Genomic DNA, 17,531 nt, shown 5'->3' with positions numbered 1-17,531 from the left:
ATCACACTCCATGATTTGAAACAAAGCTATAATCATCCAAATAGTATACTTCTGGCACAAAATCAGACACATGGATCAAAGGAACAGAGTGGAAAATGCAGAAATGACTCATTTCTGATATGGGCATGTAATCTACAACAATGAGGAAAAGACAACCTCTTCAATAAATGGTACTGAGAAAACTGGACAGCTACACACAAAAGAATCAAACTAGACCACTCAGACCATATACGAAAGAAAATTAAAACTAGATTAAAGACGTCAATGTAAGACCTGAAACTTTTAGAAGAAAATACAGATTTTGACACCAGTTTTAGCAATATTTTAGGGGATATGTCTCCTCAGGCAAGGAAAACAAAATAAAATAAATGGGAATACAGTGAAAAAATCTTTTGTACAGCTAAGGAAACTATCAACAAAACAAAATGATCATCTACTAAATGGGAGAGGATGATATGTCCAACAGTGTTAATGTCCAAAATATATAATGAACTCTTTTCAATATCAAAAAAAACAACCCAATTTAAAAATGGGCAGAAGACTTGAATAGACATTTTCCCAAAGATACACAGATGGCCAACAGTCACATAAAAACATGTTCAACATCACTAATTATCCAGGGAAATGCAAATCAAAATCACAATGAGATATCACTTTATACCAGTCAGAATAGCTATTATCAAAGAGAGAACAAATAAGTTTTGGTGGGGATGTGGGAAAAAGGGAACACTTGTGCACTATTGGTGGGAATGTTGATTGCTATAGCCACTCTGGAAAAAAGTACAAAGCTTCCTCAAAAAATTAAAAATAGAACTATCTATGATCCGGCAATTCCACTTCTGGGTGTTTATGGGAAAAAATGAAAACACTAATTCAAAAAGATACAGGAACCCCTATTTTTTTGCTGAATTATTCACAATAACCAAGATATGGAAGCAATCTAAGAGCTCGTTAACAGATGAATGGATAAAGATGATGTGGGGAGTGTGTATAAAATGAAACATTACTCAGACATAAAGAGGAGTGAAATATTACGATTTGTATCAACATAGATGGACCTAAAGGGTATTATGCTAAATGAACTAAGTCTGACAGAGAAAGGCAAATACTATATATGATTTCACTTATATGTGGAACCTAAAAACCAAAACAAATGAACAACCATAAGTGAACAAAGTCATAAATACAAAGAACAAATAGGGGTTGCCAGAGGTGAGGGGTTTGGGGGAGGGAAATAGTTGAAGGAGATTAAGAGGCACAAACTTTTAGTCACAAAATAAGCTAGTCATGGGTATGAACTTTACAGTGTTGGAACACAGTAATAATTACATAATATCTTTCTGTGGTGACAGATAACCACTAGACTTATCATGGTGATTATTTTGAAATGTATAGAAATACCAAATCACTATGCCATGTGTACCAAGAACCAAAATGGTGGTGTACTTCAATTAAACCTCAAAAACAAACTCATAGAAAAGGAAATCAAATATGTGGTTGCCAGAGGCAAAGGGTGGAAGCTGGTGGGGGGGCGGGGCAGGGAATTAAATGAAGGTGGTCAAAAGGTACAAACTTCCAGTAATAAGATAAATAAGTGCTTCCCTTGCGGCTCAGCTGGCAAAAAATCCTTCTGCAATGCGGAAGACCTGGGTTCAATCCCTGGGTTGGGAAGATCCCCTGGAGAAGGGAAAGGCTACCCACTCTGGTATTCTGACCTGGAGAATTCCATGGACTGTATAGTCCATGGGGTTGCAACGAGTCGAACACGACTGAGTGACTTTTACTTTCCAGTAATAAGTACTAGGTAAATAAGTACTAGGAAAGATAAAGACAATATGATAAAGATAACCGACACTGTGCATCTTATATATGAATTATTGAGAGACTAAGTCCAAAGTGTTCTCATCACAAGGAAAACTATTATTTTTCTATTTCTTCAGTGTTGTATCTGTATAAGATGATAGATCAGCACTAAACTCATTTTATAATCATTCCAGGATGCATGTAAGTCGAATCATTATATTGTACACCTTAAAATTATATACTGCTGTATGTCAATTACAACTCAATAAAGCAGAAAAAAAAATGCTCTCCAAGAGGAAAAAGGAAAGAGAAAACCACATCAGAACCAGAAAATCAAACTGAAAATTATCCTGTACAGGAGATTAGCTGCTGTGGAGAGCTTGGTGGCTGGGTGGCATCCGAGCCTACTGCTGGTGGTATCAACCAAGCCATCTCTTTTCTTCCTGCTTCCCCACTTCTCTTTTTCCTCCTCTCTTTTTATTCTTTCTCTCCTCTTCTTCTATCCTACCACCTCTGTCATAGTCCAATGTGTACTGCTTCAAGCAGCACATGGTGCAAGAGGTTTTCAAGCTTTATTAAAGCCAATAGGAAAAGATTGTCCTGTTGAATTCAATAGACAATTTATGGGAGGCTCTGAGAATGCCTCAGTGATGCCTGAGAAATACCTTCTGACTGGAGAAGCCTACCCTATGGGGGAAGTAATCCCAAGCAAGCAAGGTAGTTGGGGATTGTGCTTTAAAAAATGTATTTGGCTTCGGGGGGAAAAATATTGCCTAAACAGAAACTGCTGATGAAGTCACAGAATGACTCCACCTCTGGAATGAGCTGCATTTTCATGTATTTTGGTATGAAATTTGGCTCTTAATTGAGAACTCAGTCACTCTACCCACTCAAGGGCAAGGTGATAAGGTTCTATCAGACCAAGCGTCTAAACAAACCTGAGACTCTACCAAGGTCAGAAATGCTGCACTTCAAGCCAAAAGATCTCTCTTGGGCTTGCTTGTTTTGACTCGTGACTATAAATTTGTCTTGTCTAAGTGTCCAATCATATTATAAAACAAAGTGCCAATCTCTACGGTACAGCATCCTCTGAAGCAACAGGAGTCCTAAATGTACATTTTGGGGATTTTCTAATTTTTCCACTCTTCTGATCTCCACAGGACTTTAAATTACTTCCCCTGAGATCAAGTAAAACAAAATGCTTTTGGAAGTGCTGAACCCAAGGCATTACAACGTCACCAGCATGGTGTCCGAAGTTGTGCCTATTGCCAGCATTGCAATCCTGCTGCTCACTGGATTTCTTCTCTTGGTTTGGAATTATGAGGACACATCCTCAATACCAGGTAAGGTAGTCGTCTATTTCTGTATCTAAAGAGATTGTTTCCTTGGGCTTTTGATCCACGAGGGTAAAGGAGATTCTACAAAATGACAAAGAGTAAACCTGGGGAGCTGGCTGAAGTCCACAGCATGTAAGCAAATGAGGACTCAGGTGAAAAAATGTTTAGCCAATTATCTGCACATGTTTAATGACAACATTAAAACAATACCTCAGATAATCTCTTCCAGGCTACACTTTACTTTGGTAAAATAGACTTGGCACAAGTATCCTTTAAAATAAGTTTAAGATGGGGACAGCAAAGTAAAATTCCAGGAACTTATTTTTCTTTTGATTCAAATTCGTTCCAATTTTGCTCTGAAGGTGAAAATGTCTCTGGAATGCCTTCTGTCCCCATTTCTGTCTCATTCCCACTTTGCCTCAGCCATGTCCTCTGCCCTCTCCCTTCTCAAACTTATTCCTTCTCTTTATCCCATTCTTTATTTTCTTTTATTCTTGGATAAGGTGGTGATGTTGATGCCAACATAAGAGCTGGATGGATCCTGGATAGTGGAAGAAAAATGGGGGACCACTATCATTGCCTTGAAAACCTAAAAACATCTTCACAAGCTCTGTGGACCAATCAAAAGTAGAGCATAATATAGTTATCCAGATAATTCCAGTAGAAACACCATCACTCTACACTGTCATACTAACTCAGAATTCTCAGAAATATCAGATTGCTTTTTAATTTTCAGGGAAAATTCCTCACAGCAAGCATCTGTCTCCAGTCCCATAAGATACTTGATAAGGCTTTATTTCAAGAGCATACTCATTACACACTTTCAAGTGTGGGCCTCTTTGCACAGTGATGGAAAGTGGGAGTGTAGGGCTGCTGCAAAATGCCCTGGGTCTGGTTTCTTTATCATTTTTGAGAGAACGGCCTGTCTCTCTGTTTGATTCAGCCTGGTATTTTAGGTTACTTTAAATGCCCAATGTAATGGAATGCTTAGTTGGTTTTCTTCTCTACTCCCTGATAGGGGTCTGAAGGAAGACTGTTCCATGGTCTTTAGCTCAATGAACCCCTTCTCCGTCACTGCCCCTTTCTCACTGGATTCTCTTCCCCCAGTGGGCACCCAAGTCAGGGTCCATGAATGGTAGAGGGGAGGGAGGGGCTATTTTTAACAAGTCGCCCCAGAGGTTTGCGTTGCAGGTGATGGTAGAACTGCCTTGGACCTTTGGGCAGGTGGGGGGAGGCAAGCACAGAATGAGCATCCCTGAAGCTCTGGACCAGGAGCCAGAAAGGGGCAGCTCCTCTGTCTACCACCTCTGGGCTGGGGATATCAGGCTGTCACACGCTGACAGTCTGTGACACTATCACACAGTGCTGTCATTCTCAGCCCTGCCTGAGGTGGGTCCTCACGTGGACTTTTCATTTCCCAGGTGGTTTTCCTGAGCACTCAGGGTTGAGAGCCACAGAATGGAGCCCAACCCCTTCATTTGAAAGAAAGGGAAATTGAGCACCAGAGACAGCCTCTGCCTGGTCCAGGCGGTATGAGTAACTGTGGAGCCAATCTCTTCTGTTCATAGGTGAGGGGTTAAAGCCCCAGAAGAGAAAGGGCTTGCCAGCATCTCAGCTGGAAGGCAAGTGGGAATAGGGGGAGCAGGGGGACCACCAGGAAGTCCTAAATCCCAGATGGATGTTCATTTTGCTACTAGGGAGCTTCTATTGAATAGTTCCATGCTTTCCCTGGGGAAAGGTGAGGTCTGGTTAGAACTCTCTAGTTCTAGAACCCTCTAGGCCAGATCCCTCCAATCATCAGCTCTCTGGGCTCTGAGTTTTATGCATATGGAGAATCTCGGGGTCAGTGGAGCCAAAGAGTTGAGAAGGTACAGTGAGCCAAATCCCTCAGTTTAAAAATTTTGAAAGCAGTTTCACACCCACTTTCTCCTGTGAACCTCTGGGCACTCTGGTGAGGTAAGTGTGTTGATCCCTACTTTGCAGATGAAAAAGCTGAGACATAAAGAGGCCAGATGTCCATGGCTAGTAGACGACGAAGCTGGGACTCAAATTGAAGCTTCCTCAACTCACATTTACTGAGAGGCCCCGTATTATCAGGTCATGGGGAAGGGGGTCCAGGAGTGTGAGAGGTAACCCACATAGGCAGAGGACATAGTGCCAGGGAGGGCCGTGAGGGTTGGAGAGGAATCATTCCTACTTGGTGATGTGCAAGCTTCAATTTGGAGAAACTGCGCCAGTTCGCTGATCTCTGACAAGACTACTGTTACCTGGCGCCTGGCAGCTCTCCCTTCCCCAAGGTTACAGGGTGATGTCTAACCTTGCACGTGGGCCCTCTCCCCCAGACCCTGTCTCTGCCCTGTGCACCACATTCTTTATGGGAGCGCTGGGGAAAAAGGTATGGTGACACAGTTTCCTTTTGCCTGTTAAAAATCTGTTCTACATAAAATGCACAAATAAACATGTGATCACAGATCAGAACGAAAAGGAGGATGCTAGCAGGATCCCAGAAACTCCTCTTGTGCCTTTCCAGTTATACCCTCTGTCACCCCCAGAAGTAAATAGCCTTCTATTCTATAATGATCACTCCCCTGCTTTCTGATAGATTTTTCACCTAATTTCATATTCTAAACAATATCCTTCAGTATTACCTGCTCTTGCATGTTTTAGCAATAGGAATCCTATATTCCTTATTCTTCTGTCTTGGTTTTTTCCTTACATTTTTGCCTGTAGGTTTCATTCAGGTTGTGGCATGCAGCTGCAGTTCATATAGTATGCAGTTACATGAACACCTCACTGTTTAGTCACCTATTCTACTGCTAATAGACATTTGGGGTGTCTTCATTTTGGGGCTATTGTGAACAAGGCTGCTACGAACATTCATGTGCACAGGTTTGTTTTGTCTAATGAGGTTTAGCTTAAGATTCTCTTCTTAAACCAGTCCATTCAGACTGAAATGATTGAGACCATAAGGAATTGGTGTGGTGTGGACTACTTTTTACTTGTAGAGCTGTGAAGAGCCTCATGTTAATTAACTTGTGTTGTTTTAATTATTTTGTGTGTGTGACTCACCCATATAGATCAGAAGATATAAAAGGACATTTGGATTTATAGGAACAAGAACAACAGTATCTTAAACAATTGCTCTTTTGAGTAGTGCTGAAATACTGATTATGATCTGATGACTTTCCTAGGTCCCAGCTACTTTCTGGGAATTGGGCCCCTCATTTCCCACTGCAGGTTCCTCTGGATGGGGATCGGCAGTGCCTGCAATTACTACAACAAGATGTATGGAGAATTCATGAGAGTCTGGGTATGTGGAGAGGAAACCCTTATTATTAGCAAGTAAGTCTCAATAATTGGAGAAATACTTTAAAAATCAAGGTTGGGATATTTCCTATTAAAAAGCAAACTCATTTTGATATTTTGCCATCTTTGTTTCCAATGTCTTTACTACTTAAATAAAGATGAGTGATTACCAGGTTAAAAATCTAACACTTGAGACAAACAGAATAATTGGGTTTTGCTTGAAACCTGAGGCATATATAATGAATTCTGGAAAGACTGGAAATTATTCAAAATATCTCTGAGCAGGGAATGTGGAAACCTAGAATACAGAGGATTTGGTTTTGACAAAACACTTGAAGGAGAGGTGTTATCTTTTATACTTCCCTAAGATTTTGGTCTTAACTGTAGAAGTAAGCATGAAAACAAATGAACAAATAGTAATAAAAAAACAAATACCTGAGGGGAGCGGAATTCTGATTGCATCAATTTGCTGATGTGTTTCTAATGCCAACAGGAGGGTAGACAGCAGACGAAGAAGGCGTTCTTCTCTTTACAGAATGCTGCTGTCCTAAAGTGACTGTCAGTGTGCTGGTAAAAGCAATGGTATTCTTCTGCTCCATTACATTTTCCAGATAACTGGTAGACTGAGTTCACTTCAGTGTTAACAAAATATGGATCAACTAAAGAACTAGCTTTGTGAAATATTAGTTTTCTTACTGACTGATCATAGAAAATGAAGCATTTAAAATAAAGCACATATCATAGATGTTCAGCTACTTTGCTAGAATTTAGCAAAGCTAACTGCCAGAATGTCTCATTAATGAGATTTTATATTTATAATCCCTGACAAAGATTTACTCAGAAACTAAGACTGACCAGGGTATTTTACTTATTTATTAGAATTGTTTCTTCAGATACATAGACTATTGCCCAGAAATAAGTGAAGCATTTCTGGAAACTACATTGGCTTTTTTTCATGCCATATTATACATCATTTCTGAAAATACCATGGTAAACACAAAGCCTGAATACTTTGAACCAAATACTTGAAAGAAGGGAGGAGGGGAGAAAAATATGTTATCCTTTCAAATATTTCTACCTATCCAAGAATGTTATTTTGAACCAAACTAATTCCTCAATCGTTGCCTGGGTGTTTTCCCATTTCATTCAGTTTGCTGTTGTAAGAGTCTTAATAGTAACTAAGACAGACCATGTTTATATAACTAAACATGTTTATACAGCTTCAGCGGAAATGTCATTTTGGGTGGAAATGTCATTTCACTGGGTTAAAGTCAAACACCCCAGTACAGTGGTTCTCAGACTGTGGTCCCCTGACCAGCAGTAGACACATCTGGCTTTCCATCCTTGGTCCCTCCCTGACACTCTAAATGAGAAAATCTGGGGTCGGGGCCCAGGGATCTTTGTCCATGAGGCCTCCAGGTCATTCTGAGGCACACTCCAGTTTGAGACTCACTGCTCTAATGGTGAGAATATAGGTGCTCTTAGGTTCTACTCCTCTTGGTGTATTGAGCTCTGCTTAGCCAAATTTAAATGAATTTGACATGTTCTCACTTTCAGAATCATTACTTCACTCATTTTTGCAGCCAATTTTGAGTCTCAAAATTGTCCTGGAACAGATGACTATTGAGCTTGGGGGACTGGGACACTACCTCCTGCTCTTTGATCTCCCAGGGCAGCAAGTTGCCTTCCAGCCCTCCTCAAGTCAGCATCTGCCTGTCCCTCAGATACAGGTGAAGGGACCCACAGGATATTTATCCAAAAGGATGACACCTGCAGCCCGGGATCTAGAGCAGTGCTTCTTGTCTTGGCTTTACATCAAAGTCACCCAGGGGGCTGTTCAACATCCCAATGCCCAGGTCACATCCCAACTTTTATAGTCTCTTGATGGGGGGACCCAGGCATTGATGGTGTTTAGAGCCCTCCAGGTAATTCCAATATGCTGCAGACTGGAGGGAGGAGAGGAGGTAAGAAGCTCCCAGGACAGAGGGCTTTTCCCTTCAGTATGGGGAAATGCTGAAGCAGGTTGGAGTGGATTCATCTAATTTTCTCCCTCTAAGGTCTAGGTCAGGTGATGGAGGTGCAAGACTAGACCTGGAGGGAAGAATGAAGCACCTGAGAAAGGATCAGATGACCAGGACAGAAACAGCTCATAGACAGTAGATACTCAGATCCCCAGAATAATGCCCAGGAGCCTCACAGGCAATTCCTGAAACAGGATCCTTGTCACAGCACGTGCCATCTGACCAGTCTGCACCTTACAGGAATGTGACCTTACTGACCCTCAAACTGTCAGGTGCTTCCTTCACACTGAGGACACAAACAGCCTTCTGCCTGTGCCCAGCTCCATCTCTGCTCTCCCCGTTCTTCCCTAGTCCTGTCCTCACAGGCTCTTCTCTGGTTGGAGTCTCTGTGTTCTCTATAATTGCCTCTGAGCCGCTCGATTTTGTTGTTAAGGGCTGAGCTCCCCACAGGAATAGGACGTGTTTGTCCCCATCTCCTTCCCTCGCTGCTCTTCAGATCCTTCCAGAACTTCCTGTACCTCTTGAAGAGACCCCACTGGACCCCAGAAAGCTTTTTCTTTGAATAATATGCCAGGTCTTTTCTCTTCAGAAAGTTTGATATCTGTCATCATTACAACTGTGCTGAGATTATGGCCCAACTTTTCAATTCAGCTTAGTTCTGAAGTGGTTGGGGCTGCAGAACTTTGGGTGGGGGAGAGTCAGGCACCAGGGCTGCTGGGCTTCTGCCTGAGCAGCTGGGGGGGGGGGGCGGGGGGAGGGCATCTGATCATCTGTAGGTAAAGTGTGCACAGTTCCCCAGGCAGGGGTGCTGTAAATAATGAGGGGCCACAGACACTTCGTGCCCTAAGTATATATTGGTGTTTGCAAGAATATCAAAAAGAAGAACATGGGTAGCATCAATAAGGGAGTAGCACTTAATACGCTAACAGGGGTCAAATTGGCCCATCTGCTACCAGTTTAAATACTATTGTTATAGTGTTTATATATCTGTTTTAATAGTGCATAAATTTATCCCCATGTTGTGGGATTTTTATGGTAAAACTCAGATAGTTCCAGGCAAACCAAGATGGCAAACCCACACTATTATCAGGTAAATATGTGCTGTATAAAAGATGAGGTGGGTGGAACATCTTTCGGATGGGGAAAAATCAGGATTCCATTTCAGATATGTTGACTTGACTTGCCTAGTACCACTGAATGGGATATTAAGAAGGAAGTTCTGACCATCCAGACCTTCTACTGTAGTCATAAACTAGCAAAGGAGCTGAGGAGGAGAGCCAGACAGAAAAGGGAAAACCAGGAGAGTGTGGTGGTCTGAAAGCAAGATGAGGAATGCGTGGCAGGGAGGATGGAACTGTCAAGTATCCAGATAGTGCCACAAGACTAGACAGAGATGTGAGCATTGCATTTAGCACCAGGGAGGTTAAGGGTGACCTTGACAAGGGGAGTTTCAGTGGAGTTCTGGGGGCAAAATGTGGCCACTGTAGAGAATGGGAGAGAAGAATTGGAGGTGGCAGGTACAAACTCTTCAAGGAGTTTGTCCTAAAGGAGGCAGAGGAATAGAATAAGGTTGAAAGGGGTATTTGGTCCAAGTCTTTTTGTTTGCTAAGATACAAGATACTATGACATGTGTGCTTTGATGATAATGAAGAGTCACAGAGGAAAACCATCGATGCAGCAGAAAGGAGGAGTGTGCCAGGTGAGATGACAAAGAGGTTCAGGTGACATGTGGAATTGGCCTTGAATAGGGACATGGAAGTTCATCCCCAGTAACAGAAGTGAAGTTGAACATATGGCACTGATCCTGATGGTTGGACTTGCTTCTGTTTTCTCATTAAAATAGGAAATCAAGCCTCTATGTGTGTGTTAGTGGTGTCCAACTCTTTGCGACCCTATAGACTGTAGCCTGCCAGGCTCCTTTGTCCATGGGATTCTCCAGGCAAGAATACTGGAATGTGCAGCCATTCCCTTCTCCAGGGGATCTTCCTGACCCAATCAAGTCTGTAGTTGAGATTAAAGGTGAGGAAGTAGAACAGTGAAGAGAGGAGGCAGGATATAACAGTCATAGAGGAGACAAGAGCATGATTGGACTCAGGAAATGTACTAGATTGGGCAACTGCACCATGGGCCCATTTGAATTTAACTGAGACTCCTTCTGTGTGTGTGTGTGTGTGTGTGTCTTTGTGCATCTATGGTTTTTCCCTGGCCCCATTCAGCTGCCAGGTGCAAGCAGACTAATCTAAGAGTTGGCTTTAGCAGGGTTGAGATTTTACCAGGGAACGAGGACAAAGTAAGTAGAGGTCCAAGGAGGTGAGGATGCATGACAGGCAGAGACTTTAATGATAAACAAGAAATATTTTCCCAACTTTTTAGTAAGAAAAGTTCAAATGAACAAGAACGTTAGAAGAACAATCTCCGAACAATCTCCCTACTTTTTGTCCCCTGACCTTAACCTTCTGAAGAAACCATGTCAGTTGTCTTACAGGATGCCCCACATTCCATATGCCTTTCATTGTCTCATTATGGTGTCATTGAACATACTCTTCTATTCCTGGTATTGCTTATAAACTGAACACTAGGTTTATAAGCTCAATTCAATTCAGATTAACTGTTTTGTAAGAGTATTTTCCTGTTTAGTCCTAGATACTTCATATTGCATCATAATCGGGAGCCCAGGGAAGGTGGTCCCATATTATGAATACTAAATCTGATCAGCTTAGGGTCGTTGCAGTCAGGTCTCTGTTATATTCATTTTCTCTTGCAGTGACCTCAGTATTAGAGCTGCATAAGATTATTAGAGGGCAAAGGACAGGGAAAATGTGGTAAGACTAATGGAGTGTGAGTGACAGGCACAGAACAGGTGTACAGGAAGCAAGTGTTTTTGAATGTTTGGTACCAGTTGTTCCATTGATTATCTCCCCATATTTCTAGTACTCATCAGTCTTGAACCTCACCATGGGTCTGTGAGTTCTTTAAACTCAGAAGGGAGATCTTTTTTTTTTTTTTAACCACCTAAATTTCTTTTTTACCACCTAAACTGACTTCCTGACTACTTTTCATTCTGAAGAGACAAAACATTTGCCTTCTTTGGAGATAGCTTTTGACTTCGGTCATGTTTTGAGAAGAATAACAACTCCAGGGACCAGGCATCTTAAACTACCCAGTATCCTTTCTGAGCTTGGGGACTCTGGTCTCTTCTCAGTGGTGAGAGGCCCTCACTCTCTCAGTCAGTCAATCAATGTAACATCCCCCTTACCTAGTGTTACAGCCGGTACAATTATGGGAAGGAGGTCTCCTCTGTCCTCCTAAATGTCAGGAGAGCTCTGGGCTGAGGTCCTTAGCGCCTCACCAACCTTCCCTTCTTCGCTCTCCTGATTTACTCTGGTTAGATAAGACCAGCCTACTTTTGATAAGTGATCTTGTTTTAAACTGCTTGTCTTTAGTCACACTTTCCTTGCTGTGTGTATCACCTCTGTCTTGCCTGCATGTGCGTGCTAAGCTGCTCAGTCATGTCTGACTCTTTGTGACCCTATGGACTGTAGCCCGCCATGTTCCTTGGTCCATGGGATTCTCCAAGCAAGGATACTGGAGTGGGTTGCCATGCTCTCCCTGAGGGGATCTTCCCAGCCCAGGGATAGCTTGTATCTCCTGCATTGACAGGTGGGTTATTTACCACTAACACTACCTGGGAAGCATTCTTTGCCAAGTCAGAGCCTCTGTCTCAGGATAAGTAAGATATTGGTGCCCCTTAAAGAACACATTGCCTTTAAATGGTAGCTCTTTATTAACCGGCATTTAGTTGGATTGATTTGGGATTTCTTACTCTCTTTTTTTAAATTGATGAGGTAGTTCCTCAAAACATATGGAAAGACCAATATCTTTTATGAAATATGCCAAAGCTCTAGGAGTCAGAGTAGAAAAATACTGTTCTGCCTGTTTCCTAATTAAAATGTGTATACTAGTTTGTGAATAATGAGGAAATAAATTGCTTGCTTTCTGCTTTAATTATAGAATGAGGAGGGGGAAGATGAGAAAGCTAGAGGCCTAAAATCTTTTAATTAATAAGAGTTTCAGTCCTTTTATACCATGACATTTCCACACAGGACAAAATTTGGCTAGTTGGTTAAACTAATTCCCTGAAACACAAATAGAAGCATCTGGATATTTGGTTTTTTGCTTTTATAGTTGCTAGGAAGAGAAAAACTTACCCAAAACTTAGGATAATTTGATTAATATTATCTGGGATTAAATCAAGAATATATGTGACTTAGAGAGTATTTTGGTTTGAAAATAAGATTTTGTTCCTAAAATATATACCAAGTAAATTCATTCATATGATAATTTTGTTTTCATCTCATAGCACTGCCATTATTTCAGGGGCTTTCTTTTAAAGTTTAAATGGGATCTTGAAATCCATCACAGATGTGTGGGTTTGGCTAGTACTTAGCCCACCACCTAATCTACTCAGTTGGAGCTGAGCTCCTTTGGCCCAGGGTCTTCTATGGCAATATGTTCTCACAGGCATTCACTGAACAACCTCATTAGAGATAAGTCATCCTTTCAGGAGCCAATTGCAACTTGGAGCGAGAGGACCACTCTAGCCCACTGGAAGAATAAATGCATAGGGTATAGTAGCCACTCCCAATCTTTGAGTGTTGTCTGTTCAGAAAACAGCCATAGTAGGAGAATTTGCAGTTGAGAAACAGAATTTTAGTATAGAAGGAAGGATGAGCCAAAGTAGTAGTGAATACATGAAAATCTGTACAATATTAAGCACCAAAATAAGGGAGAAAATAACATCTAAAGTAAAGCTAACATCAGAAATAAGTTATGCGTCTAGAATTTGCACAATTGAGCACTGTGTGATTCTTTCCAACTTCTATCCCCTGCACACCAGAAAAATTCCAGATTCTCCCTCTTTTGCAATGTCAAAAAGATGTTTATAAATATATCCTAGGGATTTTACTGGCAGTCCAGTGGTTAAGACTTCACCTTCCAATGCCTGTGGTGTGGGTTCCATCCCTGACAGGGGAGCTAAGATCCCACACGCCTTGCAGCCAAAAGAATCATGACATAAAACAGATACAATATTGTAACAAATTCAATAAAGACTTTAATAATGGTCCACATCAAAAAAAAATTTTTGTTTAAAAATATATTTACTTTCCTGTTATAACGTGCATATTTTCCTTTATTCCTCTGCTCAAATGTTTGATCCCTTTCTGATGTCATGATCTGTGTCTCTTCTGAATTCCACTCTGGCCTTGGACACATGGAATAGTGGGAAAGCTCTAGAAGGTCTATTTTAACTTCCCTAGCAGACTTGAGCAGATTGGCTCTTGAGCCCCAAATTTAAGGGTTATATCATTTTAGCTCTGCCTCTGGCAGCTCCTCACCAGAGCACACAAAGTGGGCATCTTTTATACACATTCTGGCTTCTGTCTTGTAAATACTGCTGAAGCACAGACTAATACTGGTTCACCCTGCACTGACTTTCTTCATGTCTCCAGCAGCTGCACTGCAAAAAACCTCTACTTCTCTCCTCACCACTCTGTCCCTCTTTTTAATTTCCAAACTCTGCTTCTTTTTTCTGATTATCTCTGTGAAAAAAAAGGCTGTCAATTTGAAGATACTCAAGTGGAAATTTTTTGAAGTTTCAGAAACATATAAGGAGGAAAGTCACTCTGCTATGCTTATGTGTCACTAAGATGTATTTACACTTGGCCATGTGGTCCACATATAAATACTGTGTGACATAAACCCTGTAATCTGAAGAGCCTGTTGTCCTGCCCTACAGAGGGGTCTGGGTAACAAGCTTGGAACAGCTGTGCTAGCACAGGGAGGTGGAAGGTGGTACATGAGACCTAAGGTTGGTCCAGTGATTTGTGTAAGCTTTGTATAGGGTGAGATTTATGCTGAGATTTTTTTTTTCCCTCTGATGGGCAAGGCTGAGTGAGGTGGTAATCCTGTCTGCTGATGACTGGGTTTGTATTTTTGCTTTGTTTGTTGTTTAGATGAGGTGTACTTCCCTGGTAGCTCAGATGGTAAAGCGTCTGTCTACGATGCAGGAGACCCAGGTTTGATCCCTGGGTTGGGAAGATCCTTTGGAGAAGGAAATGGCAATCCACTCCAGTACTATTGCCTGGAAAATCCCATGGACAGAGGAGCCTGGTAGACTACAGTCCATGGGGTCGCAAAGAGTCGGACACGACTGAGCGACTTCATGTACGTACATGTACGTAGATGAGGTGTACTGCACAGGGTGCTAGTGGGGGCTGGGTGATGCCAGGTCTCGTATTCCAGCGGTGTCCTTTGTGTGAGTTCTCACTATTTGATACTCCCTAGGGTTAGTTCTCTTTAGTCTAGGGTCTTGGAAGTCAGTGCTCCCACTCCAAAGGCTTAGGGCTTGATCTCTGGTCAGGAACGAAGACTCCACAAGTGGTTTGTTATGGCATTAAGTGAAATTAAAATAAATACCCCAAAATGAGAAACCAAAGATGAACCCCAGACAAATGACAGTTACAAAATCAGGCAAATAATAATTATGATAATGGAATATACACCTATACGTACACACCCATAAGCAAAATCAAAACAGTCCAACAAAAACAAAGTACAGTAGATTGATCTGGTGAACAAAGGAAATACTTATATCTACCAGTTAAGAACAAAACTAACTAAAGCACAAGCTGGAAAACAAAACTAAAGCACAGTGCCAAGTGGGGAATAAAACAATGGAAACAAAACTAACAAATACATTGAGAGGAAAGGAAAGAAAGAAAAGAAAGAAAGAATAGGTATGCAAAGTTAAATAGAGGTAGATAAAGAAGATTTATATACATTAAAGATTAACTGCAAGGGGAAAAGAACAGTAGGAAAAGCAAATAAAGGGATAATGTAGAAAAAATAATAATAGGTTTAAAAATTAAAATTAATAAAAGGAGGGAAAAAAAGGAAGAAGAAAAAAAAAAAGGCAAACTCCATAGAACTGCAAAAACCCAATGGAGAGGCAGAGGTTTATAACAACAATAAAAAATGTGACTGAGAAAAAAAAGCTCAAAAGCTTAATTAGATTTCATAGTGTCAATAAAATCAACAACTACAACAGAGGGGGGTAGGAAGGGGGAAAAAAAAAAAAGAAAATTAAAAAAAAAAATCCAAAGAATCTACAGAACAAATCAAAACATAAGAATAATAAATGTTTTTCTTGAGTCACTGCTGTCAGAGTCCTTTCCCTCGCTGGGAGTCACAGTCCGCCTCACCTCCCTAGGATGCCCTCCCACACTGTGCTGATCTCTGGACCTGCTGTGGGGCAGCTCAGATTCTAATCTGGTCCTATTCCTGTGTGTTCTTTTCTCCAATGTCCACAGCTATCAGAACTAGTGTGTTTTCTTTTGTGGGAGCTCTCAATGACCTTTTATATATTTCACAGACACAGAGTCTGCCTAGTTGATCATGTGGATTTAATCTGCAGCTTGTACAGCTGGTGGGAAGGTTTTGGGTCTTCTTCCTTAGCTACACTGCCCCTGGGTTTCAACTGTGGTTTTATATCCACCTCTGCATGTGAGTCATTCATTGGGGTTTGCTCCGGAGGCTGCACTGGAGGACTTGAGTCTGTCCCTGTGAGGGCCAGGTGTGGAGGTGGAGCAGCTGTTTGGATTGCAGGGGTTCCGGCGGCACCAGGTGCTCAGGAGAGTTGGCAGCTAGGACAGAAGGAAATATAGAGTTCTAGAAGGGTATGGCAACCAGTATTGGCCAGTACGCTCCAGTATTCTTGCCTGTAGAAACCCCCTGAAAGAGAAGTCTGACAGGCCACAGTCCACAGGGTCGCAAAGAGCTGGACATGACCAAAGCAACCCTGCATGCTTAGACACAAGACTTTTGTTGCCTGTGGCAGCTTTGCCCCAGTAAGGGTTGAGTGTGAAGGTGGCGCAGCTGCTTGGCTTGCAGGGACCCTGGCAGCGCCAAATGTGCAGGGACACAGACTGCCTCCACTGCAGGAGTTCTTGCCCTATCAGAGTCTTTTTTTGAGCCTCTTGTAACTGGCAATTGGAAGGCCTCTTTGGCCAGTCTTTCTCCATAGTTCTGCCCATTCAGGCATTTAGAGGGCTCCCTTGCCTGGGGTCCTCCTCTGTTGTTCCGCACGTCAGACACATAGACATGGCTGGGCTCCTACTCTGTAGATCAGCATGTCAAGCACTTAAAGGGGCACCCTGGGTAGGATCCTACTCTGTAGTTCAGTACATCAGGTGTTTGATGGGCCAGCCTCTCTATTGTTCAGCTGAGGATGCGAGTTTTGCATGGTTCTAGAAGCCAATGGCACCCCACTCCATTACTCTTGCCTGGAAAATCCCATGGACGGAGGAGCCTGGAAGGCTGCAGTCCGTGGGATCGCTGAGGGTCAGACACGACTGAACGACTTCACTTTCACTTTTCACTTTCATGCATTGGAGAAGGAAATGGCAACCCACTCCAGTGTTCTTGCCTGGAGAATCCCAGGGATGAGGGAGCCTGGTGGGCTGCTGTCTTTGGGGTCTCACAGAGTCGGACATGACTGAAGTGACTTAGCAGCATACATTATTTTATGCTGGTCAGGTACTCTTGTCTGCTCTCAGCTGGTGTTCTGCGTGCATTTCTGTGTCTGAAGGTGTATTCCTGATGTATCCGTGAAGAGAGATGTACTCCACGTGCACCTACTCCTCTGCCATCTTGTCCTCCTAAAATTTTTTATTGAAGTATAGTTGATTTACAATGTTTTGTTAGTATCAGGTATACAGCACCACTTTAATTGAAGAGACTGTCTTTTCTCCACTGTATATTCTTGCTTCCTTTGTCATAAGCTAATTGACCATAGGTGTATGGGTTTATTTCTGGGCTTTCTCTCCTGTTCCATTGATCCATATGACTTTTATTCCAGTATCACACTATTTTGACTACTGTAGCTTTGTAGTACGGAGAAGGTGATGGCACCCCACTCCAGTACTCTTGCCTGGAAAATCCCATGGATGGAGGAGCCTGGTAGGCTGCAGTCCATGGGGTCGCTAAGAGTCGGACACGACTGAGC

The 17,531-nt window shown here is 42.1% G+C and overlaps 1 protein-coding gene, 1 long non-coding RNA gene and 1 other non-coding gene across 3 annotated transcripts in view; 2 read left to right on the top strand and 1 right to left on the bottom strand.

The window, feature by feature from the left end:
- The window catches only part of CYP19A1 (cytochrome P450 family 19 subfamily A member 1), a 51,410-nt gene that overhangs the window by 14,513 nt on the left and 19,366 nt on the right, over positions 1-17,531 (top strand). Inside the window, exons 2-3 of the mRNA XM_086320926.1 lie at positions 2,964-3,146; positions 6,332-6,482. Coding sequence (XP_086177052.1) covers positions 3,002-3,146; positions 6,332-6,482 — 296 coding nt within the window. The 5' untranslated portion in view covers positions 2,964-3,001. The remainder of the gene's footprint in view (positions 1-2,963; positions 3,147-6,331; positions 6,483-17,531) is intronic.
- On the top strand, positions 14,494-14,565 carry TRNAR-ACG (transfer RNA arginine (anticodon ACG)). Its single transcript has one exon. It is a non-coding gene; the product is annotated as a tRNA-Arg (tRNA).
- The window catches only part of LOC147364434 (uncharacterized), a 154,610-nt gene continuing 152,988 nt past the window's right edge, over positions 15,910-17,531 (bottom strand). Inside the window, exon 5 of the long non-coding RNA XR_015134469.1 lies at positions 15,910-16,170. This is a non-coding gene — a long non-coding RNA (uncharacterized LOC147364434). The remainder of the gene's footprint in view (positions 16,171-17,531) is intronic.

Source organism: Bos grunniens, chromosome 10 (assembly GCF_055505025.1).
Source record: "Bos grunniens cultivar Pamir isolate PY7600 chromosome 10, Bosgru_T2T1.0, whole genome shotgun sequence".
Classification (NCBI taxonomy): domain Eukaryota; kingdom Metazoa; phylum Chordata; class Mammalia; order Artiodactyla; family Bovidae; genus Bos; species Bos grunniens.
The sequence above is the reverse complement of the archived record's forward strand: the minus strand, read 5'-3'. Positions and strand labels throughout refer to the sequence as shown.